Source organism: Pseudonaja textilis, chromosome 2, assembly GCF_049901715.1.
Source record: "Pseudonaja textilis isolate UNSWEBS1 chromosome 2, rPseTex1.2, whole genome shotgun sequence".
Taxonomy (NCBI): Eukaryota; Metazoa; Chordata; class Lepidosauria; order Squamata; family Elapidae; genus Pseudonaja; species Pseudonaja textilis.
The window spans coordinates 175,258,710-175,280,849 of record NC_141991.1 but is presented as its reverse complement, the minus strand read 5'-3'; the positions used below and the strand labels follow the sequence as shown (position 1 = coordinate 175,280,849).

Sequence of the window (22,140 nt, the reverse complement as noted above, 5' to 3'; positions counted from 1 at the left end):
CCATGCCCATCCAGCCAGTCATTAGGGCAGAGAACCGGTTGTTAAAAAATTTGAAGCCCAACACTGCCCGGTTGGGGACGCAGGCCATTTGGGGACCTCTGTTCTAAAATGTAGATATTCATATGGATCACTCTGTGAGAAAACAGCATAGTCTACACAGAGTTTTAGTTTACTTTATTGATTAGCCCTTGGGCCATAGTAAAGTGCAGAGTTCTAGATGCAAATTATTTCTAAAAACTGATAAAAACAATTTAAAATGAAATTGGAATAAAATACAACTTAAAATCAAATTGGAATAAAATACAATAATTTAAGATATAGATAAATAAAATATGATAAAATTATATTACAGTATCACTCCTACAGTCTATCCCAATCAATCCCACATATGCTGATCTCAACCGAACCATTTTGCTCAAGTACAACGTGAGCATCAACATGCTTGGAGAAAGTCCAAGGTTTACAACAGAAACAAAACTTTTAAGGGGAAAAAAAGGTAACTTGAGGAAAATCCCCCAAAGACCACCTGGGGAGGCATAGCGTAGACTATGATCAGAAAATGCCAAGAATTTTGAGCTGGGAGGATTAAAAAGGATGAAATTAAGTATGGACATGGGTTGTAAGTTTGAAACCAGGGGTAGGATTCTATCGGTTCGGACCAGTTCAGATGAACCCCTTGCTCCAAAGATCATCTGGCAGTGAATTGGTTCGCCGTGACAAGCATGCGGGCCCGCCCGCCACGCTTTTTTCGTGTGCTTTATTCCTTTTTGTGAGAGCACAGCTGATTCGCGTGGCAGAGTGGCTTGCCACACCTCAGCTGTTTTACTCACAGGAGCTGCAGAAGGAGGTAAGTATAAAACCTTTTTGAAATGAGTGCACATGCAAAGTGCGCGATCACTGAACCGTTTGTTATACCGATGGAATCCAACCCGTTTGAAACCCTGTCACACCTGCCATCTTATTGGAACCCCCCCATTGCAAAATGCCAATGAAATTGTACACACTAATGAAATTGAAATGTATGTTGTGTTGAAATTAAAAGCCTTTCCCTCCCTGTAAAAGAAACCAGGAAAGTTTAACAAACTTTTTTCAAATAAATTCCACAAGCACCGCGTTCCTTACAATATGTTTGTGGGATCGTTTGTGGAGGGAAAAGAGTCTTTCCTGGACACTTTGGAACAGGGGATTGGGGGACTGATGGCCCTTTTATGACATGTGGACTTCAACTTCCAGAATTCCTGAGCCAGCCAGAGGTTGAAGTCTACAAATCGTAAAGGGGCCATCGTTCCCCATCTCTGCTTTAGAGCTATATTCCTTCAGAAAGATCATGTGTAATAGAGACGACCATCAAGAATCCACCTTCCACCACTCTGATTTTGCTTCCTCAGTGCCTCCATGTTGTATCATCAAATCCAGCACTAAACTGTCAAAGTATAGTGGGATTCCTGTTCCAGAGGGATATGAAGTCTTTAAGGGTGATGATAAGAACAGTTTTATCTCCTAGATCTCACCCAGTCCCACTCCCATACTGCTACTCCCTCACCCCAGAATAAAAACACACCATAAATGCTATTTTACCCCAGCTGCTTTGGGTAACTTCATCGTAACAGCAGAAGGTCACTTGCACCTCTTCAGAAGGCCAGGAGGCCAAAATGAGGCCCTTGGTCTGTCAAGTCTTGTGCCCACCTAATATCTCTACCTGTGGCCCCTGGGAAAGTGCAAAAGATATTAGGCCTCCCTCATCTTGAGAGATAATACCTTGAGATGGTGCTGCTGTCTTGAAGGAGCCCACTATGCATAAGGACTTTTCAGTTATCCTCCAAAGTTAAGATAGGACTTCTGCTGTAAGCCTGGGGGTTTCCCTCACTATTTGCAAATGATGGATTTACAGTTGTCCTGAGGTGGTATTCAGCAGGTTCTGACCAGTTCTGGAGAACTGATAGCGGAAATTTTGAGTAATTCGGAGAACCAGCAAACACCACCTCTGACTGGCCCAGCCCCCATCTATTCTCTGCCTCCTGAGTCCCAGCTGATCGGCTGGGTCTTCTTTTGTTGCCCTGCACAGGAGAACAGAGCTGGAAAGCAGGTTAGTGAGGTGGGGAGGGAATGGAGATTTTGCAATAACTTTCCCCCAGGAATGGGGAGGGAATGAAGATTTTGCAGTATCCTTCCCCTGCCACGCCCACCAGCCACGCCCACCAAGCCATACCCACAGAACTGGTAATAAACATTTTGAATCCCACCACTGGAGTTGTCATATGTGAACCAGGAGAAGTTCTCTTATAAAAATCACTCTCTTCACGTTGAAACTGGGGTGTTTAGATTTTTATGACTGCCATCCTATGCTTACTGAGTGATACACAAGGGTCATTGCAAATATCCTATTACTAGGACTTCCAGAAGTCCTAATATAAAATAGGAGAGGTCAAAATGATGCAAGCTTTACCAGTTAAAAAGATTCTGTTATCTTGCAAAACAAGTAGGCATCTTATCAACCTAATAGGTACATCTTGCTGATATGCTCCTGCGGTTGGAGCCTGTGGTTAGATATGCAATGCTTTGTCAATGTATTTGTCTAAAATAACTATTAACAAGACCAATCCCTGACCAGAGTGATTTACTTTGCCTTATTATTATGCCAACACAAGCGGTACTGTCAACTCACTTTGGCTCAGAAATGTCTTTAAGCAGCCAGTCTCAATCTGTTGCTTTTTGTATATCTTAGATTACAACCTTCTCATACCCACGAAGTAATTGCTGGGATGAAGGGAGCTATAAGCAAACCAAGCTTTATCTAAAGATTACTTTAGAAATAGAAAAAGCAGAAAGTTATGTTGGAGGTAGGAAGGAAATCTGGATTAAGGTGCTGCTTTATCCAGGTGGATAACGGTAGATAAATCTGGATAATCCAGGTGCTGCTAGGAGTCTTGGTGGCTCAGTGGTTAAAATGCAGTATTGCAGGCTAATTTAGCTCACTGCCATGAGTTCGATTTTCATCGGCTCAAGGTTGACTCAGCCTTTCATCCTTCTGAGGTCAGTAAAATGGGGACTCAGATTGTTGGGGACAATAAAAACCGTTTAGAGAGGGCTATAAAGTACAATGAAGTGGTGTACAAGTCTCAGTGCTATTGCTATCGCTGTCCAGCATTAATAAGCCACGCTTAAAGCTACAGCACTGGTAAATTGTGGTTTGTAATTCCAATTCCCCAAAGGAAAAAAATAACATGAATATATGGTTGATTTTCTCCTTGAGCAATTGGTTTTTTTTTTTTTAATATCTAGGTTCCAATGAATGCCACTGTCACATGCTGGTTACTGTCTAGGGCAGACCTGGGCATTTTATGAACCCCCAGGCCACACCTGGCCCTTTCCAGCTGTTTGGACTGCCCCTGTCTGGCCTGCATGAGGTCAATCAGAAATTAGAAATAAAAGGTAAATGAACACACTGCAAGGGGCAGGAAAGAAGCTGAATCAGATCCACTTTTGCACTCTTTCAGGTGACAGGAGCGTGGAAATGTAGGACTGAACATGCTTTCCTGCACCTGTGCAGCAGTCAGCCCTCACCTGGAGCAGCCCAGGGAGTTGAGGTGACAGTTTGAGGACATCCGATCCAGTTACATTAGTTCAGCCCTCAACAATTCTCCCATTTCTCAAGTGGCCCCTTGGGAAAATTGATTGCCTACCCCAGTCTAGGGATACATCCTATCAGCCAGGCTAATGTGCTTCCTTCCAGTCCACGAGTGATTCAAAAGTATGTCAGTTAAAATTGGCTTTGTTCCCACAACTGATTTCTCTTTGGCCTTGAGATGTCAGCGTGTGACTAGGTAAGATAACCCAGGAGCAAATACAGTACACAGGTTTGTATTTACATATAATGGTTTTATCCCAACTTGTCCCAGCTTCTGCCAACCTAGCAGTTCGAAAGCATGTAAAAATGCAAGTAAAAAAATAGGGACCACTTTGGTGGGAAGGTAACAGTGTTCCATGTACCTTTGGCATTTAGTCATGCCGGCCACATGACCATGGAGACGTCTTCAGACAGCGCTGGCTCTTCAGCTTTGTAACGGAGATGAGTACCCCCACCCCAGAGCCAAAAACAACAAGCACATACGTGTGAGGGGACCCTTTACCTTTATAGTGGTTTTATCCCTACAAAAGCATATATACATACAAGTACTTTGATACAGGCCTTGAACAAGCAGCAATCAGTAATCACCTACACCACGGAAGCACACATGGTGAGAGAGATATGCCCTCATGGGGTCTCTTATATTACAGCCTCTTAAAGTGGTAGCAGTCAAACAACCCTCCTCACTGATTGCTACCATTGCATCATCATTACAACTTTACAGTATTACAACATTACAGGAGCTGGTCAACTATAAAATCATCATTACCCTGACAAGTAATGATGTTCTGCAGCTTTAATGGAATTACAGTGGTAGATTTTGCACACGAGGAAAATATCCACCAGTCGGTCTCCCTGATGTACTGTAGAGGTGCGGGGGGAGAACAGCAGCCATCATCAACAACCTGATTTGATTTCCTGCTGTTAGAAGAACCTACTTGGTCCTATTTTCTGAGCCGAGCTACAAATAAACCAAATTGACGGCTGCTAGAAATAGAATTTATTCATTCAACTATCTACAAAGATTGAAGGAAGCTTGTCAGGGAATTGCACAGCGGATGTCCAAAGGGAGTCAGAAGCGCTTGACAGAATCCTGTAGTTTAATATAAATAAATGTATTTGACAACCCTATATACAGCAAACAGGATAGTCAGGCAAACAGGAGCATCAGGAAGTCAATTACAGAGCAATGCCCTCCCGGCTGGATAGTCCTGGTTCCAACTCCTCTTCCTCCTCCAAACCAGGATCTAACAAAGCCATGACATTTGCTGTTAAAGAGACTTTTTAAAAAGAACAACTGACTTAGGCTGTTTCCAGCTCCAGAATCTGTTAAATCACAGATGTCACACACTCCAGGAAGATCTCAGGTGAAGGAAGTATTCGTCAAAGCTTAGCAAACCTGAGAGGTTTGCCTTCTTTTGCCATAATTCCACACTTCTATTTTTCCCTGTTGATAAAATAGCCGTGGTAGGGCAATGGTTAGAATGCAAAATCGAGCCTTTTGGGTCCCCTGGTCAGAAAACAGGTGCTGGGAAGCCAAAAATCTTTTCAACTGAAATGCAAAAACGGACTTTGGGACAAGATTTGGAATTTCATGCTTAAAAATGGTGTTGTTATGACCCCGTCGGAATATGAATCTGGGAGGGAAGATGAGTTGGAACAAGAAATGCCAGACATGGAGAGGGCAGCTCCGTTGGCCTTGTGAGGAAACTGGGGAAGGGCAGAGTCAGTCCAGACAAGGTTTTTGTGAAGTAATAAGGCCTACAGGCAGGGAGGAACAGATGCAGGAGGAACGTGAGGGACAGAGCTCAGGCGAGAAGCCAGAACCACCCCCTCCTAATCCAAGGGCTCTGCAAGTGGAGAGGTGATGGTTACTGTTTTTAAAAATCAACCGACTGAGAATACATGAAGCCGGCCAGCTTGGGCATTGCAAAGTGCCAACTCCATATTTGTGACAAGCTCAGAGGGCTTTCGGGCTTTGCTTTCTCTTCTTTATGGCCCGGTGAAATCTGGAAGCTGGTCCTGTTTACCAACTCCTGTCGTTGCTCCATGCTAATCAAGAGGATTAAACTCCTGGCAGCCAACATATTCCTCCGCTTAGTGCATTATTATTATTTCATTGCTGCAATTTTGCAGCTGCACAGAGAAGCTAAGTTAATCAGCAATTTAAGCTAAATGCAGAAAGGCCAGGTTTTGGTCTTTCTGCGTTGACTCCCAATCCCCCGCCCATCGCACACTGCACCCCCACATCCCATGTGATCCCAGTTGTGCACTGTCGTCAATCCCGTGTTGCCTGCCCACTTCCTGATTGGCTGGCAACTACTTATCCAGAGCAGCCAAACAGGAAGGTAAAATCATGCCTTGGGGAATGGACCAGGATGAAGAGTTGGGGGTGGAGGAAAGGGGAGGCATTAATGATGAACAATCGCAAGGAGGGCCAGCGGTGGAGGAAAGCCCACTTTGGTTCAGTAACCGCGGTTGGCTGGAAGGGGGTGCGGCTAAGGGTCAGCACCTAAAAGTCCCTTTCTGTTTAGGACGAGTGGACAGGAGGCCAAATTTTTTTCAATCTGAATGCAAAATCCTTCACCGAGACAATTTGGGTTGTAATTTGATGCTTAAAAATGGTGCTGGTTACTGTTTTTAAAAATTGAACATATACTGGGTGCTTGGGAAGAAAATTCCTGATGCCTGCAGTAGGGAGATGGGTGCCGCAATGTGAAAATTGGGACAAATTAACAATGATAAAGTTCTAGATTTCTTTGCAAAATTTTAACATCTTACAGATGAAAATAGCCAATAAGTTCACCAAAGGTGACCTATATGTAGACATCAGACAGTGACACTAAGAGCCCGGGAGAGCTCTTAAATTTGTTAAAGCGCCAAGGAGTGTAATATAGCAACAGCTCATATTTTTGGTTGGAAAGCGAGTGAGAGAGAAAAAAACAAGTACATTTTACACAATTATGTAACTTACTTGCCTTACATAAGCCTGATAGCCACAGGAAGGAAGGCTGTGTGATGTGGAACATTACTAAAATCACAATACATTTCAAAATAAGGAAGAAAAGGATAACTCAGTGAAAAATAAATGCTTTTCTTTAATACTGAAGTGATCATCAAAGTTCTGTAAACATTTCTGCTTAACTGATTCTGCCAATTATTTCTTAAAATCATTAAGTAAAAAACTACATTTAAAACAAAGTTCTAAGGACAAATACATCTCAGTTAGCAGTTTCCTGGATTTGAGAGTGTGTTAAAATGTATCTTCCAATTTGCCCAATGTTTTCTTCCATGAAAGAAATCTGTCTTGTCTCTTGCATTTTGCTTGCAAAAATTCTTTTAGGTTTTTGTTTTGTTTTTGAAACAATTTTACTTTTGAATAGAAAATGTAATGGGTTTTTTTTCCTTTGCAGATCATGGAACATCAGAGGTTAGTAATTTGCAGCCCAAGGCTACAGAATGTCCAAGAGTGTCAATTAAATAGCAAAATCAGTTTTTGATGGGAGAGTTTTTGCATTTTCAATTTAAAGAGAAAATTAATGCAAGTTTTATATTTTTCACTTAAAGCTTCAAAATAGATGTGTTAAGCCTCCAAGAGACCATCCAGAAAGTTGAAGACATCAGCCTCAATGTCAGCCCTTCCTTCTGTAATCTTTAAAAGCTAATAATTGTAAGACTTAAATGAATATCATCATTCTTCCTGCTTTCTGCCCATGCTTCTAATCTAAAAAAAAAAAATCCTTTGAAAGATATTCCATCATAATCTTAAGTGCAATGTGGGAAGTGTGGGAGGCTACAAAATACTGTAAAATTCTTGCTAAATTAAAATTTCATCAAATTTTGCTTCTTTGCAAGTTATAAAAGTAATAAAATTTTCTGAAAGTTCTGAGAATGTTAAAAAAAGAATGGTTAAATCTAGTCCCATTAAACAACTCAGTAGAAATGTGCACCTACTGAATGGATCCAAATTATAAAAGTAAGCATAGATTCTATTGAAATAAAGGGAAAAGTCCTCTTGATTCCAAAGGAAAACAAATTCAGTTTTGCCTCATTTTTGGAAATGTGCATTTTTGGTTTTAACTTGGGCCTCTAACATAAATGGTTTACTTTATTTTTGAAAGAAGAGTTACTAAAGGTTCTTATTTAAAAATATTTAGTAACTCCCCATCTAAAAATAAATTCAGTGTCTTAACATGAATTGAAACAGAAGACACACAAGTTTGCTCTGTACATAAAATGTGTATGTGTGTAAACAAACATAACAAGCTTCAAGATTGAAAATTACATGAAGAAAACATGGTATGAAAACCATTTCTAAAAGGGAAGGCAAGAGATGGCATTTTGCATATGGATTTCCTCCTCTTGAGCACTGAAGGATAGGTCCGTATTTCTGTGTCTTGTTTTAATTCTCTTCCAAATGACCAGGAGTTGTATCTATTAGACAAAAGCCTTTGCAGAACCATGCATTGCTTTCTTGGGCAGTATTGATAGCAGTTGATAAATATGCAGTCTATCAAAAAAACATTTTCTTGGGGGTTCAGCTGGAGTTGAATGTGCTGCTGCAGAGAAGAGCGGGATAAACATTGGGGAAAGGATGAAAAAAGTTAAGCACAGTTGAACCGGTTGAAACACAGAAAATAAGACAAAGTAACAAGGATAGTCATTAGTCAAATACAAATGTACCAACTCAGATATTTTAGTAGCTTAGCTTTCTCAGCAGCAAAATTTATCAAGTTTGTTTGGTTAACAAATATATAATCTGTCTGAATCACTTAGAAAACAGCGGGATATAATGTCTCTAGTGATAAGTTTTTATAAGATTCACACAAGTAATAATTTTGAAAAGTAAAACATACAGGCAGATCCTATTAAAAGAGTTCCATGTGAACATATACGTTTATAATACAGTAGAAAAATCAATAGGTAAATGATTACAGTGTTAATATTTAAATCACTCTTCAGAGTAGTCATATAATATAGATAGATGATAGACAGACAGACAGACAAGAGATAGTAATAATGCATTGCATATATTGTATATTGCATGTATACTATATATTGCATGGATCAGAAGAATTGACATGATATCTACAGACGCCTGACATCCTGGACATAAACTATTTCAACCCCTCTCCTTGGGATGGCATGCAGCCCAAGGGACAGGTTTTTCCTTTGTGCCATCAATCTGAAAAACATCTAATTCTCGTAGTGCTATCTAATGTCTATGTATAGCTGTGGTGGTGCATTGGTTAGAATGCAATATTGCAGGCTAACTTACTGTTCACTACCAGCAGTTTGATCCTGACCAGCTCAAGTCTTCCATTCTTCCGAGGTGGATAAAATGAGGACCCAGATTGTTGGAGGCAATATGTTGATTTTGTAAACTGCTTAGAGAAGGCTGTAAAAGCAGTGTGAAGCAGTATATAAGTCTATCTAAGTCTGTAGCTATTGCTACAATTACCCATGTAGTATGATTGTAGTATCCTTCTTATTATCTTCTTTACTCCTTCCTCTTATTGATGATGATGATGATGATGATGATATTGTTTTGCATGTACACTGAGTGTTTCTGCACCAGAGACAAATTCCTTTTTGTGTCTAATCATTCTTGGCCAAATAAAGTATTCTATTCTGTTCCATTCCGTTCTGTTCTGTTCTATTCTATTTTCCATTCTATAAAATATTAGCAACATTTAAAAGAGTTTTGAGAAAAATAGATAAAAGGGGTAGTGAAATCTAAGTTAAAGGTTTGAAAAAAAAGAATAGCTTTTCACTAATTCCATTGTTAATTAGCAGGCAAAAAAAGCTTTTCGGTTTCCTTCCTTTCCCCAACTATTCCCTAGATCAGGGTCTTCAAACTTGACAGCTTTAAGACTTGTGGACTTCAACTCCCAGAATTCCTCCTCCAGTCATGTTAGCTCAGGAATTCTGGGAGTTGAAATCCACAAGTCTTAAACTTGCCAAATTTGAAGACCCTTGGCCTAGACAGAGTTTACTTGTTTGACATGTCAAGGCAATTCTGCTTGCATTCTACGTTTTCTGCAGAATTAAGTTTACTGTTTAACTGTATCTTCAATAAAAATCACAGAGCCCTTTGAATTATAAATTCAACTAAAAACCTACTTAGAAGTCTCATGTTGGATAATTCTTTTGAAACATACTGTTAATATCTTGCTTTTTTTTTCTGCACAACTTGGAACTTTTACTTTGGGATTTAAAGAATCCGATTATTTTTTCTTCTTCAAAGATTACAAACTTTCCTCCTCTCTCTTTAAATACAAACTATTTCTGAATGAGAATGAGCCATTTTTCCTTAATCAGTCCCCTCTGACCGTCATACTAAATAAAAGCAGGTACATTGAGCACTCCAGATAACATCTAAGGAAAAGACAGAACAGAACAGAACAGAACAGAGATTCTTGATAGTATTCCTGGCTGAAAATCTAAAACTTCCAAACCAGTAGACCTGTCTGGAAATGGGATCTTGCCTATCTACAAACAAAATTATGTGCAGTCACAGAGCCACCAGAAATGGGAAACATGGATTAAACCTATTAATTCTGAGGAAAGGCTCAGATTAAGGGAAATTTTATTTATTCATATCCTGCCTTTACTATTTTTATAAATAACTCAAGGTAGGGAATGCACACAATCCTTCCTCCTAATTTTTCACACAACAATCCTTTGAGGTGAGTTGGGCTGGGAGAGAATGACTGGCTCAAGGTCACCAAGCCAGGCAGGACTAGAATGAAAAGCAAGAGGTTTTTGCCTCCTTTGTAAAGCAAAGTATACATTTTTCTAATGCCTGACTTCAGAAATGGGTATGTTGTTTAAACAGTGGTCTATTGCAGGAGTCCCCAATGACCGGGCCACGGACCGGTACCGGTCCGTGGAACATTTCCTACCGGGCCGCCAGTTTGCTGGGCGCCACCATCTTGTTTGACGAGAAAGTGCTTCCGGGTGAGCTTTTCCGGTTGGAAAGCGGCGTTTGGGTCCTGAAGGAATCCTCGCGCCTTAGTTTCATCAAAGGGGGGGCTTCGAACGAAACTATGGCGCGAGGATTCTTTCAGCACCCGAGGCAAGGCGAGCCGAGCGACCGTCCCGAAGCCGTCCCGAAGCGAAGCCCATCAACAAAGGTACAAAGGAGGAGTTGAAGGTGGCAGGGAGAAGCGGGGGACGGCTGGCTGGCCAGTCGCTCAGCTCGGCTTTCCTTGTCATGCGTGCTGATGCCGGTACCGGGCCGCAGATCATTTTGTGATGCTGGTACCAGGCCACAGCACAAAAAAGGTTGGGGGCCACTGGTCTATTGGATCAAACCAGATTGCCTTTGCCTTCTTCCTAGCACTTTGACAATGAGTGACTGGTCCAAAGAAGTCTCCCTATGAGGGAGATTGGGACTTTCTAAATTTCATATATAAATAAATATATATAAATAAAGTCCCCCAGTTAGCGTCAATACTAAGGCAGAAGTAGAACTCAGACTCTCCCAGTTTCTAGCCTGGTACCTTAATGTTTTAAATTCTACACAAATGAACTCTTAATAGTGCTAATGTTCTCTTTCGTATCTCTATCTCTGTCTCTCTAGCTATACACCTTATTCATTTTACAATATAGAGCCTTAGTAAACCATAAATTGTTCTTTCTTCTTTTTAATAATTTAAATGATAAAAAGGATCAGTGACATTGCTAGTATGCTGCTCCTGGAACATTTTTCTAAGAAAAATATAGACCAGCTTTTGATTATTTTTGCTAAAAAAGTTTAAGGTTAACTCTAAAAGATTGTATATTAAAAATGATTGCGTTGAAGATCCCCAAGCATCAATAATTACATAACTGCTGGAGAAATTTATCTCCAGCATCAATTATTGCTTAATGGATTGAACTCGTTGTGAAAGGAATAACTGGTCTTTGAACTTAAATAATGTACAAGTCACACAATGTTACCTACCATGCTAGGCAGAGTAGTAATAAAAAGATGGTACTGATAGCAGCAACTGAGCTTAAAATAACAATAGTCAAATGCTGCACTGGGAATGCTATATCTGAAAGAAAGAAAAGATAAAATAGCATTTATCAATTGTAAAATGTGTAACAAAGGAATTTAGCAAAGAAAGGTCTGTAAGCATTCAAAATACACCCCCACACTAGTTATTCTTTGTTTTCCCACACTTTGCAGTGGGAATTGCCCAGAAATCTCCCCTTTGATCTGCAATTTGCACTGAACAAGTTGTACAAGTCAAGTACAAGCAAAAGACTATCATCAGTACTGCATGTAACTCTTTAGACATTATTAAAAATAGGAAGAATATTGAATGGTGGCGAAACTAAATTGAGAGGCTCGTTGTTCTGATATGAAGGCCATCTCTTGCGTATTATTAGAAACAAATTAAAAGCAACAGTGAGTCCAAAACCAGAACTGTTTCCAGGGGAGAGGAACGTTCAAGAGATAAGCAAAGGAAGTTCAGCATTTGTAGCCACCATCAAATTATAACTTGTGCGAAGTGTCCCCTATTAAAAATATATATATATTCCAGCAATCCACAAAACACCTGCCCACTGACAATTTCATCCTCATTGCAATTTCAATCTTATATCAGTTGCATCCGACAAAATGAGCTATGCCTTTTGATAACGTTTGTTAGTTGGAAAAGATGCCATCAGACTCCTAATTCTGGGGTACCACAGGCTGACACAGCTCTCCTCCTACAATTAAATGTGACACATCATGGTCCATATCTAACAGTTTGGGAGGGAAACCCTAGAGGATGAGGGAACCGGTTTTCAGAATAAATTTCTGTTGACTGGGCTCATTCAACATATTTCAATTACAAAGCATCATTTGTAAAATACCCGGGTTATGCTACACACTACACCCTAAATTAGCAAACTGCATTTTCAGTTAATGTATTGTGTAGAGCTAAGCCCCAGTGTTCAGTTGAAAGTGATTTGCACGTCATCATTTTAGCCATTGTCTATCCACTACAGGATGAAGGCCTCTTCCGCATATTTCCAACTCATACAGTCCTGAGCTTTCTTTTGTCAATTGGGCCTCCATGATACTTGCTGATGTCGTCGATCCATCTTGTTTTAGGTCAATTTTGTGGACGCTTTTGATCAAGTGGGGTCCCTTCTATGACTGTCTTGATCCAACAGTTCTTCTTGCTGTGTGACCAGCCCATTTCCATTTCAATTCTTTTACTCTCTTGATATTATATACTTTTGTTTGTTCACTAGTTTAGTGGTCCCCAACCAGTGGGCCGGGGACCACTGGTGGTCTGTAAGAAAATTTTGGTGGTCTGCAGAGAAATGTCACTCCCAAAACACCCCCCAAAGCAATTAATTCAAGCTACGTGGGAATACAAGGCTGCGCTGCCCACATGACCTGTGGGAACATAAGGCTTGCATCACTTGTATTGCGAACAACACAAGGTAGTGAGGGGAGGGGGGAAAGGGAGGGGGGGAACTTGTCCCATGAGCCCCACACACCTTGCCTGGCCACTGAGCTGCTTCTTTCCGCTTCTTTCTTCTGCTTTTGACTGCACACAAGGAAAGCAGCCAAAGTCTTTCTTTCTCTCCCCCAAACTCCACCAGAAACGAGTCTTTGGGACCCTGCAAGGCATCCAGCTCCAAGAGGCTGCGCCGGTGTGACAAGTCTCACAAAGACTCATTTCTAGTGGAGTTTGGGGGAGAAAAAGAAAGACTTCTGCTGCTTCTGCTGCTTTCCTTGCATGAAGCCAAAAGTCTCTCTCTCTCTCTCTTCCCCGAAAACAGAGCTGGAGACAGTATCCTGCGATCCCAAATAAATGATCGATTGGTAGGAAAACAGGGTGGAGAATTTTCCTGCAGACTTTTGGGGGGATTTTCCCAGGGTCTCTGGTTCACGGGATTTAAAATGATGAGTTTGGTGGTCCCTGAGGTCCAAAAGGTTGGCGACCCCTGGTCTAATTCGTGTGCAGGTCTTTCTATCTTGTCTTATAATGCCAAGCATGTATCGTTGCATTGCTCTTTGCGCCACTTGTAGCTTTTGTATCGATTGTGAGGTTAGTGATACGCACGTGTTCCTAATTATCTCCCAGCTGCTGACCCAGGCTGTGTGTCTTGTCTGCTCTAGCGACATCTATCTGGAAAACCCAGGTAAAAAGGTGAGTGGGAAGGCTTACAGATTCTGTATGCCTCAACAGATTGTGACTGCGTGAGTGAGCAACCACAGACTGAACCTGGGATGTGTGTAACACCTGATGCATGGCACAAAATGCATTTGATCCAATGCAATCTAGTTTCCTCCACAAGCCTTTCAGCAATTAATGCAAAGAACTGATCTCATTGAATGTCAATTGATCAGTGGGGCTGAAGCAAGCAAAGGCGAGGGTAGAAGACAAAATACATCCTTTTTCCTTCCATCCTGACACCTTTCTCTCTTTTTCTCTTATTATTTGCTTGAAGGGATTTTTGAATTAGGCTGAGCAGCACATAAACCTGCCCTCTGTTTAATCTATCTCCTGAAAATGCTCCCTATTCTGCAGCTACTGGAAGGGTTTTACCAACATCAAATCATAGGAATGTAACTTGTTTCGAAAAGTGTAATGGTATTGTTAATGTTAACGTGTCTGTCTCTAGATTTGAAATCTAGATTTGCAACAATGTGGGGGTAATAATAAACTGTTATTAATAGTACTTCATTTGACAATTTAGAAGGAAAAAAAACCATTTCGTAAAGAGCTGTTCCCATGTGAGTTATTCTTATGTGTATCCTTGGAAAAGTTCTCCCCCTGCCCCCATCATTTTGTCTCTGCCTCAACAACCCAAAATTATTTTTTTCAGCAGAAAACCTACCTCTAATATGGGCCCATATTACACAGGACTGTGTTCTCATCTGAGGGGGGAAAAAAACCACATAAATGTATATTATTTTTTCTCAATACATATAAAAAACTCTTAATTCTCAATAAGGATGAGCAGATCTTTCGATTTTAGAACGTGGGTGCTCCTCACTCTCTTATAGATCATCTTACATTTTTCTACCCAGTCTCCCAACTTGAATTTAAAACTTCTCTGAAAAAAAATATTTGCATGCCTTTCACAGAATTTCTACGTTTTTGCATGGCACTCTGCCATAATATGCAAAGAAAGCAATAAAATGCTATTTTACATATTCATTCCTCCATGTTTTGGCATGCAGCTTTTCTTAGCATACAATGCAGATTCATTAAAATGAAAATTAGAATTGATCTGATCCTTAGTTCCACCTGACTGCAGATTGCTGAGACCATCGTAAAAGTGTGCCAGTCACAAAATACTCAAACGATGATCATGTTACTGTAAAGATACTGCCACAGTTACAAAATGCCCGAATGGCAATCACGGGAGCACTATGAGGACTGATTATAGATCTACTTTTGCAACACCATCCTAACTTCGAATGGTCACTGAATGAGGCAGTCGGTAAGCGAAGGCTACCTGTACCATCATAAATGTATTGATCACTGAGTTTCTTTTTTCTCTCTTTATAAAATAACCCTGGAAACAATTGTACTTCGTCACACACTACCATGATCTGCAATCTTAAAACAGGTCACATCACATTTCCTGCCCTGTGCTTCCCTACTTTAAAAAAAAAATCAAAACAGAGAAATAATAGAAATGGGTCAACATAATATCCAAAATATATCAATATTGAGTTGACTGATTGCTTAATTCAGTATCGTCTGAATTTCACTTTGGGGGTCAGGGAAGAGGTCTTAGCAAATGGAGGAGAAACAAGGCCCTCCTCTTGTTCTATATTTCCCTGACAGGAAATATATTCAGAGTCTTGAGGATCCTGGGATTGAAGCTTTGATTGGCGATCCATTTGGTAGTCACGCTCTAATTATTGATTTTTAAAAAAAATCAATAATTCACTTCACTTACCAACTGCCTCGTTCAGTGACCATCGGACGTTACGATGACATTGCAAATGTAGGTTTATTACCAGTCCTCGCCTTGTGCATGTCGCAGTGCTGCCTGAGCTAATATCACGTCAATTTAACTGAAATCTCTCTTGATCTTAAAAGAGACAGGTAAACACCTTTCTATATTCTCAGACTTTCTTATCCTCTGTAAATTGTATCGATTGTTTTGCAGTTTTCTAAATACTATTATGCTCTTTTTGGCATGGTCATGTTTGAAAGCCTTTGTTTTCAATTTATTTCATTACAAACTTCTGTTTTGTAAGCTGCCCAGGAATCTGTTGAAATGCCAAGATAAAAGGAGCAAAAGAATGGGAAGCATTTTAACAGCCTTCTTACCCCATTCCACTTGCTGACAGTCCTAAGTACAATACAATACGCTTTTCTTGGTTTCAAGGGAGCGTTATAAAATCCTCCATAATAGAGTCGGTCTCCGAGAACAAATGTCAACCTGTTCTCAGGGATGCTCTGGGCTGAGAACTCAGCTGTCACGTAGCTGTCGGATTCTGAACCTTGGCTGAAGTAGGAGAGGTTGGTCAAGGAGTAGCAATTAAAGTTGCAGAGCGGAATCCCAGGAATGACAATCACTTGGTAAGAACTAGAAATGAAAAGATAAAAGCATCAAGTCATGCGAAGAACTATTTTTATTGCTATTGAATTTTACATCCTAGCCTGACTTTCTTCAAGATGCTGCCGTTGCTCAGGTGGCCAACATTAACCCCCACTATTTGCAGCCATTCCAGCCCTGGCCACTAGAAACAAGAATCAATCAGAACAGAGCTGGAAGGGATCTTGGAGGTCTTCTAGTCTAACCCCCTGCTCAAGCAGGAGACCCTATATCATTCCGGCCAAGTGGCTGTCCAGTCTCCTCTTAAAAACCTCCAGTGATGGAGGGCCTACCAAGCTGTTCCACTGTTTAATTGTTCTCACTGTTAGGGAATTTCTTCTCCCTTTCCAAAACAAACAGCTTCCTTAGTGCAAATTAAATGATTGTCAGTACTCCTTATCTTCAAAAACCTCCCAGAATGAATGTTTCTGAATATGGTGAAAGGGTGAAAGTTCCTACCTGCCTCTGAACAAACTCAAGAGTCAACTGAACGAACTAACCAGAATGATCTAGTGAGCACTTTGGGATGATAAAGATCAATCCATATGCAAGAGGAACAAATCCGTATGAGCATGTACACAGGTAGTCCTCGGCTTACGTCCACAAGTGAGCCCCAAAGTTCCATTGCTAAGCAAGGCAGTTGTTAAATGAGTTTTGTTCCATTTTATGACCTTTTTGCCGCCACTGTTAAATGGGTCGCTGAAATGTTAAGTGAATCTAGCTTTCCCCATTTGCTTGTCGGAGGTTGGCTGGGAAGGTTACAAATGGTGATTGCGAGACCCTGGAGCAGTGCAGCTGTCCAAAATACATGCCAGTTGCCAAGCGCCCGAATTTTAATCATGTGACCCTAGGGATGTTGCAATGTTTGTAAGTTGCAATGGTTGTAAGTGTAAAGACCAGTCATAAGTCACTGTTTTTCAGTCCCGTTGTAGTTTTGAAAGGTCACTAAATGAATGGTTGTAAGTCAAGGACTACTTGTGGTATTTCCTTGAACGACAGTAATATTTGAATGGACAGGAAACGAAACAATCAGAGCAAGTAGCATTAAAAAAAACAAAACAATTACATGGAAGTAAGCGTTCTTGGGTGTCTGAAATATGTAGCATAAAAGCCAGAGACCTGATTGGACCATTTCTTCCTTCCACTTTCAGAAAACTCAATAATGGTATAAAGTCTCGTGTTGACATGAATTCTACTTGTGGCGATGGTGGATCTAAAAAAGAAATAGACGGTCCTTATTATTATAGCATTTTTTTAAAAAAATTATTCATTCAGCATTCATTCGTTCTTTCTTTTTAAAATTTCACATTCCTCTTCATTAGGAATCCTAAACAACACACAAGCAGCAAAATCAAATCATATCAGAACTGGCAACAATAAAACAGGACAAAGGTTAACAGACTATTAACAGAAAATGTAGCCTGATTTATAAAAATGAGATTAATCTACTAAACCAAAAGCTTTTTTAAGCTTTTTTTAAAAAAATCTCTTGGCCGAAAAGGCCTAGCCTACCAGCACTGTTGGCAACTACTGTCTATTGCCCCAAAATGCCCATCTCCTCATGAGGCTCCAAACCTCAACCCTTAAACTATGTGAAGGGGGGGAAAATGGCAAGTATTTCTTCTTGAGCAGACGTTTTCCCGTCGTTCCAAAGCTTTAAAAAGCCCAAACAGATGTAAATTTACATTTAACAGCACATTGTCATTGGGAGACAGCAGTCAGTAACGTTTTATATACCTTTCTTAGTGCTGCCAGTATGTATATTGTCATTATTTGGTCCTGGTCCTACAAATGAACTATTGACCATCATTAATTCTGTTATACATTAATAATTATATCCTTAGTGCACTCTAGAAAGATTCAATATACCTGATGGATTCAGCAAGATTCCAGATAGCACTTGAGGTGTATCCCAGTGACCTGGGGAAATATTATTTTTAATTTTAAATTGTTTTCAGTACCTGATATATGATAGGGATGAGTAAAACTCACTGATTCAAAACTAAAATATTGCATAGAACTCTGGAATGCTCTGTTCCCCCTCTGGACCAATCTGAACTCCTCCTGAATCACTAGCAGTTTTTCTAATTCAATTTCTATAATTTTGGATGGGAATTCTGGAAGGAGAAGTCCAATAGATCTGAAGAACTTCAGTTTGGGAAAAATTGCTGTATGATTAGACACAGTACAGGTGCCAAACTCGATCGTGTCACATAACGTATTGTGATATATCACGATGGTTTTTTTGCCTTTGCGCAGCCGGGGTGGGCATGGCCTGTGTGTGACACATCAGGCCCATGGGCCACCAGTTTGACAGGGAGTCCTTATCTTATGACTGGTGTCTTAGCAATTGTTCAAAGTTACAACCAACCACCCCAGAGCTACTTATGGCCTAGTTTTGAAGTTCCAATGGCTGCTCTCCACACAGTCACATGATCGCATTTGGGATGCTTGGCAACCAGCTCACATTTATTATTGTTTGCCACATCCAATGGTCATGTGACCACAATTCACAATGTTTTTTGCCAGAAACCGGCATTTATTTCCTATTTCCTGCAAAAATAAAAATACCAATTCAGAACAATGGGTCCTCTCAATGGGCCCAGGCTATTTTCTGTGTGGGAAACATGCTCATTAATAAGGAATGAAGAGCCACTGAAGGAAGGACAGTTAAGCAACAATCTCCCACTTTTATTAGCTTATTAAGAACATAATATCATTGCTTCGTATGTAAAAATATAACTCATGAGAACAGGTCATGTTTTATTTGTGCAGAAATACTGAAAATTTGACTATATAAAATTATTTAATCAAACATGGAAGCTGGCCCTGAAGAATGTGAGGTATCTTCAGTTGCTATAGATTCTCATACAGAAGGAACAGCCTTGGGATGAGAAAAAAAAACAAGAAAAAAATGTAAATCAAGGCCAGCTACCTGCTAATGGGACACTCAGGTGGATGAGGACACTATGATTTCGGTCAGCAGAGGAGATGTTTACAGTGTAATTGCTGCCTGAAGATAAATTGAGGCACAATTCTGGATTCCAAGAATCTGTGGTAAAGTTAAGATTCGTCTCGTGACTGAATTCCTTCTGATACCAGCGTAGACCCACTAGGTGAATCTGTAACAAGAAATGCATAATTAAACATATCTGACACTGTGAATTATGCCGTGTGTATGACACTAATGGACAATCTAAATATAATCATACTGAAAAAATGTCTACTTTGAGAAGAAACAATTGAATACAAGGCATGATAAACAAGCAGATTTCCCTAACCTGATGCTTCCTGGTGAATTGGAAGCCAACGTGGATCACTCCAAACGATCTGGAAGGTATGGATTGAGGAAAACTGGGCTAAATGTATACAATAACTGGTGGGGTGGTCGGGGAATCCAGAAAGCGTCAAACTAGATAGCAATAGCAGTACCACTTAGATTTATATACTGCTTCATAGAGCTTTACAGCCCTATCTAAGCAGAATCAGAATATTGCCCCCCAACAATCTGGGTCCTCATTTTACCAACCTCAGAAGGATGGAAGGCTGAGTCAACCTTTAGCCAGTCAGGATCAAACTCCTGGCAGTGGGCAGTTAGCCTGAAATACTGCCTTCTAACCACTGCGCCACCGTGGCTCTTGGTAAAAAATAATCCATGCACTGAACCTTATGTCAAAACTCTTGAAAGTGATTTGTTCAGATTTCTGTCGAGAGCAGTCCACCAGGCAGAGAGGAAAAGGTAAAGAAAGGTCGACTTCACAATCCATGGGTATGCATGGATAAGCAAGTTAAAGGCTGCATCTGCAAATCATTCAACAGGCCCAGGAAGTCCACTCCACCCCCACTTTACATTTTTGTACATTGAGAGGAAGATTGCCTTGTTCTTTAGGTTTATTAAAGTTGGCTTGTGCTATTGGGTTTTGTAGTTCTGCAGCATCTGAAGGGCACCTGCTTTATACCTTAGAGGCCTGCTCATACACTTTATCACAATCTAGAGAAGAGAAGAGGTATAACATAACCGTTTTTCATAACAAGCACAAGAATACTTGTAATTCAATGCTACCTGACAAAAATACTTCAGGGAAAATACATTTAAATAAATCTATAAATCTATTCCTTTGCAGGTAGTTCTTGACTTAACTAGTCACTTTGCAAGTGTTGGAAGTGTTGATGTACCTAGAAAAAGGACTTGGTTCCAATGGTCGTCCCCACCCCTCACATGGCTACACTTTGGGTGCTTGGCATTTATGGATGCCTGCAATCACTTGACTGTGTTATATGAGAGTTTTGCCAGTTCCAGTTTTTGACTAAATCACACCATAGTGATGGTTTGCTTAATGACTGCTGTGTTTGCTTAACAACCACTGCAAAAATGGTCATAAAATTGGGTTGGTCACATGACAACCCAACTGATGACTGAAACAACATACAACCATAATGGGCAGGCTCCATTACAATCGTATGTCAAGGACTTACCTTAGTTCCACTTCGGCTTTTGAAGAGGCAGCTAAAGAGCTACCAAAATCAACAAAGCCCATGAATCTGAAGGGATAATGGGTCAACCTGTGTATTTGAGACAACAATGTCACTCTTGAAACTTCACCATCAAAAGAAGTGTGAAAAAGATATTTCTCAAAGCTCTTCCATGACTTTCCAACTGTGTCAAACTTACTAGGTAGGTTTCCTCAGACCGTCTTCTTCCTGGGGCACTGTGCCATTTAATACAGGTGTCATTAAATATGGAGATATTGTTGAAAATTGTCTTTTCTGGAAAGGAAAAGGGAAGTGGAAGAAGCTGAATTAAATACTTACAAATCTTATTTTTATTGGAATGATTTATGAATAAAGATAGTGAATTTATATATAAAAACAGAGATCTGGGACCAAAACACCTGGTAAGTTAAAGCTACTCTTGTCCTTGATTCTCATAGGTCTTTTCAGATCAAAACACTGCAATGCAAAGAGAATGTTACTGAAATATAATTCCCAAGATTATAGCCAAGACATTCCCTATTGGCTGCTTATCTTGCCTGATTACTTCTGGGTTAAAAGAAACCGCCCTTCCTGTCTCTAAATACTCCATACAGCACACTTATCCTCCAGTCCTATTTGTTCTTTTGTTCTATGGCTTTCTTAGCCTTTCTATGACTTTATAGCCTTTTATTATTTCAGCACACTATTTTCTAAGCTAAAGTATATTTTAATCCAGCATTTGACAAGCTTTTTCCCCTCTCTGAATCCTACAGAATTATTAATTTTCCTGATCAGAAATACTACCTGTTTTTAAAGTAACATTTCTAACACCAATCTCTTCTTGTTCAATTTCCAGTTCTAATTTCTTTGAAGCTTCATTACTTCATTGTTGTTGTTCATAGTGCTTTAACTTCACAATTTTTCAAGATTTCTTCTCAATCCGTAGCCATCCCATGTAACATTTAATTTTAGTACCATTCGCTCATTGAAAGTTGACCACAAATTTTAATTTTTACATTAATGGGTTGATGTAATGCATTCTCTGTCAATTACTAAGTAACAATTAACTATTAGACAAGAAATAAATATTAATATAATATAATATAGCCCATTTGTATGTTTTCTGCAAGAAACAACCTTGCAAGCTCAGATAGTACCAAGGATTGTATAGTTTAACATAGAGCTACAGATATTCTTTTTTCTTGGAACTACATATGGGCATCAAATGCTTCAGAAAGCATGCAAATGAGGGAAATTTGCATGTAGGCAAATTTCCATCAAGGAACAACTACTGCTTTTGCATAAATATCTAAACCCACACTCAATGGCACTGAAGATGTTGGCTATAAAATGTCTGCAAGTAAACAACCAGTTTCAGAGAATATCAAGAACTCCACAATTCACCATCCAATTTTGCACTGTAAATTACACCATATATTTCAGCTAATTTAAGGAGCACCTAGTTAATTAATCTTGGTTGATCTTGA

General features: G+C 39.9%; 1 protein-coding gene across 4 annotated transcripts in view; it reads right to left on the bottom strand.

Moving 5' to 3' along the window:
* Window positions 1-6,706: 6,706 nt before the first annotated feature.
* Window positions 6,707-22,140, bottom strand: part of SUSD1 (sushi domain containing 1) — a 35,289-nt gene continuing 19,855 nt past the window's right edge. The window contains exons 9-16 of one of the 4 annotated variants that reach the window (XR_015742139.1): window positions 20,853-20,947; window positions 19,116-19,302; window positions 18,050-18,100; window positions 17,247-17,393; window positions 15,913-16,171; window positions 14,462-14,501; window positions 11,577-11,670; window positions 6,707-8,187 (exon numbers count right to left, since the gene is read on the bottom strand). Coding sequence is in view for 3 of the 4 variants with exons in the window: in XM_087926510.1 (XP_087782636.1) it covers window positions 8,166-8,187; window positions 11,577-11,670; window positions 14,462-14,501; window positions 15,913-16,171; window positions 17,300-17,393; window positions 18,050-18,100; window positions 19,116-19,302; window positions 20,853-20,947 (842 nt within the window). In the remaining variant the exon portion in view is untranslated. The remainder of the gene's footprint in view (window positions 8,188-11,576; window positions 11,671-14,461; window positions 14,502-15,912; window positions 16,172-17,246; window positions 17,394-18,049; window positions 18,101-19,115; window positions 19,303-20,852; window positions 20,948-22,140) is intronic. The other 3 variants (XM_087926510.1, XM_087926511.1, XM_026713397.2) reach the window with 3 other exon arrangements.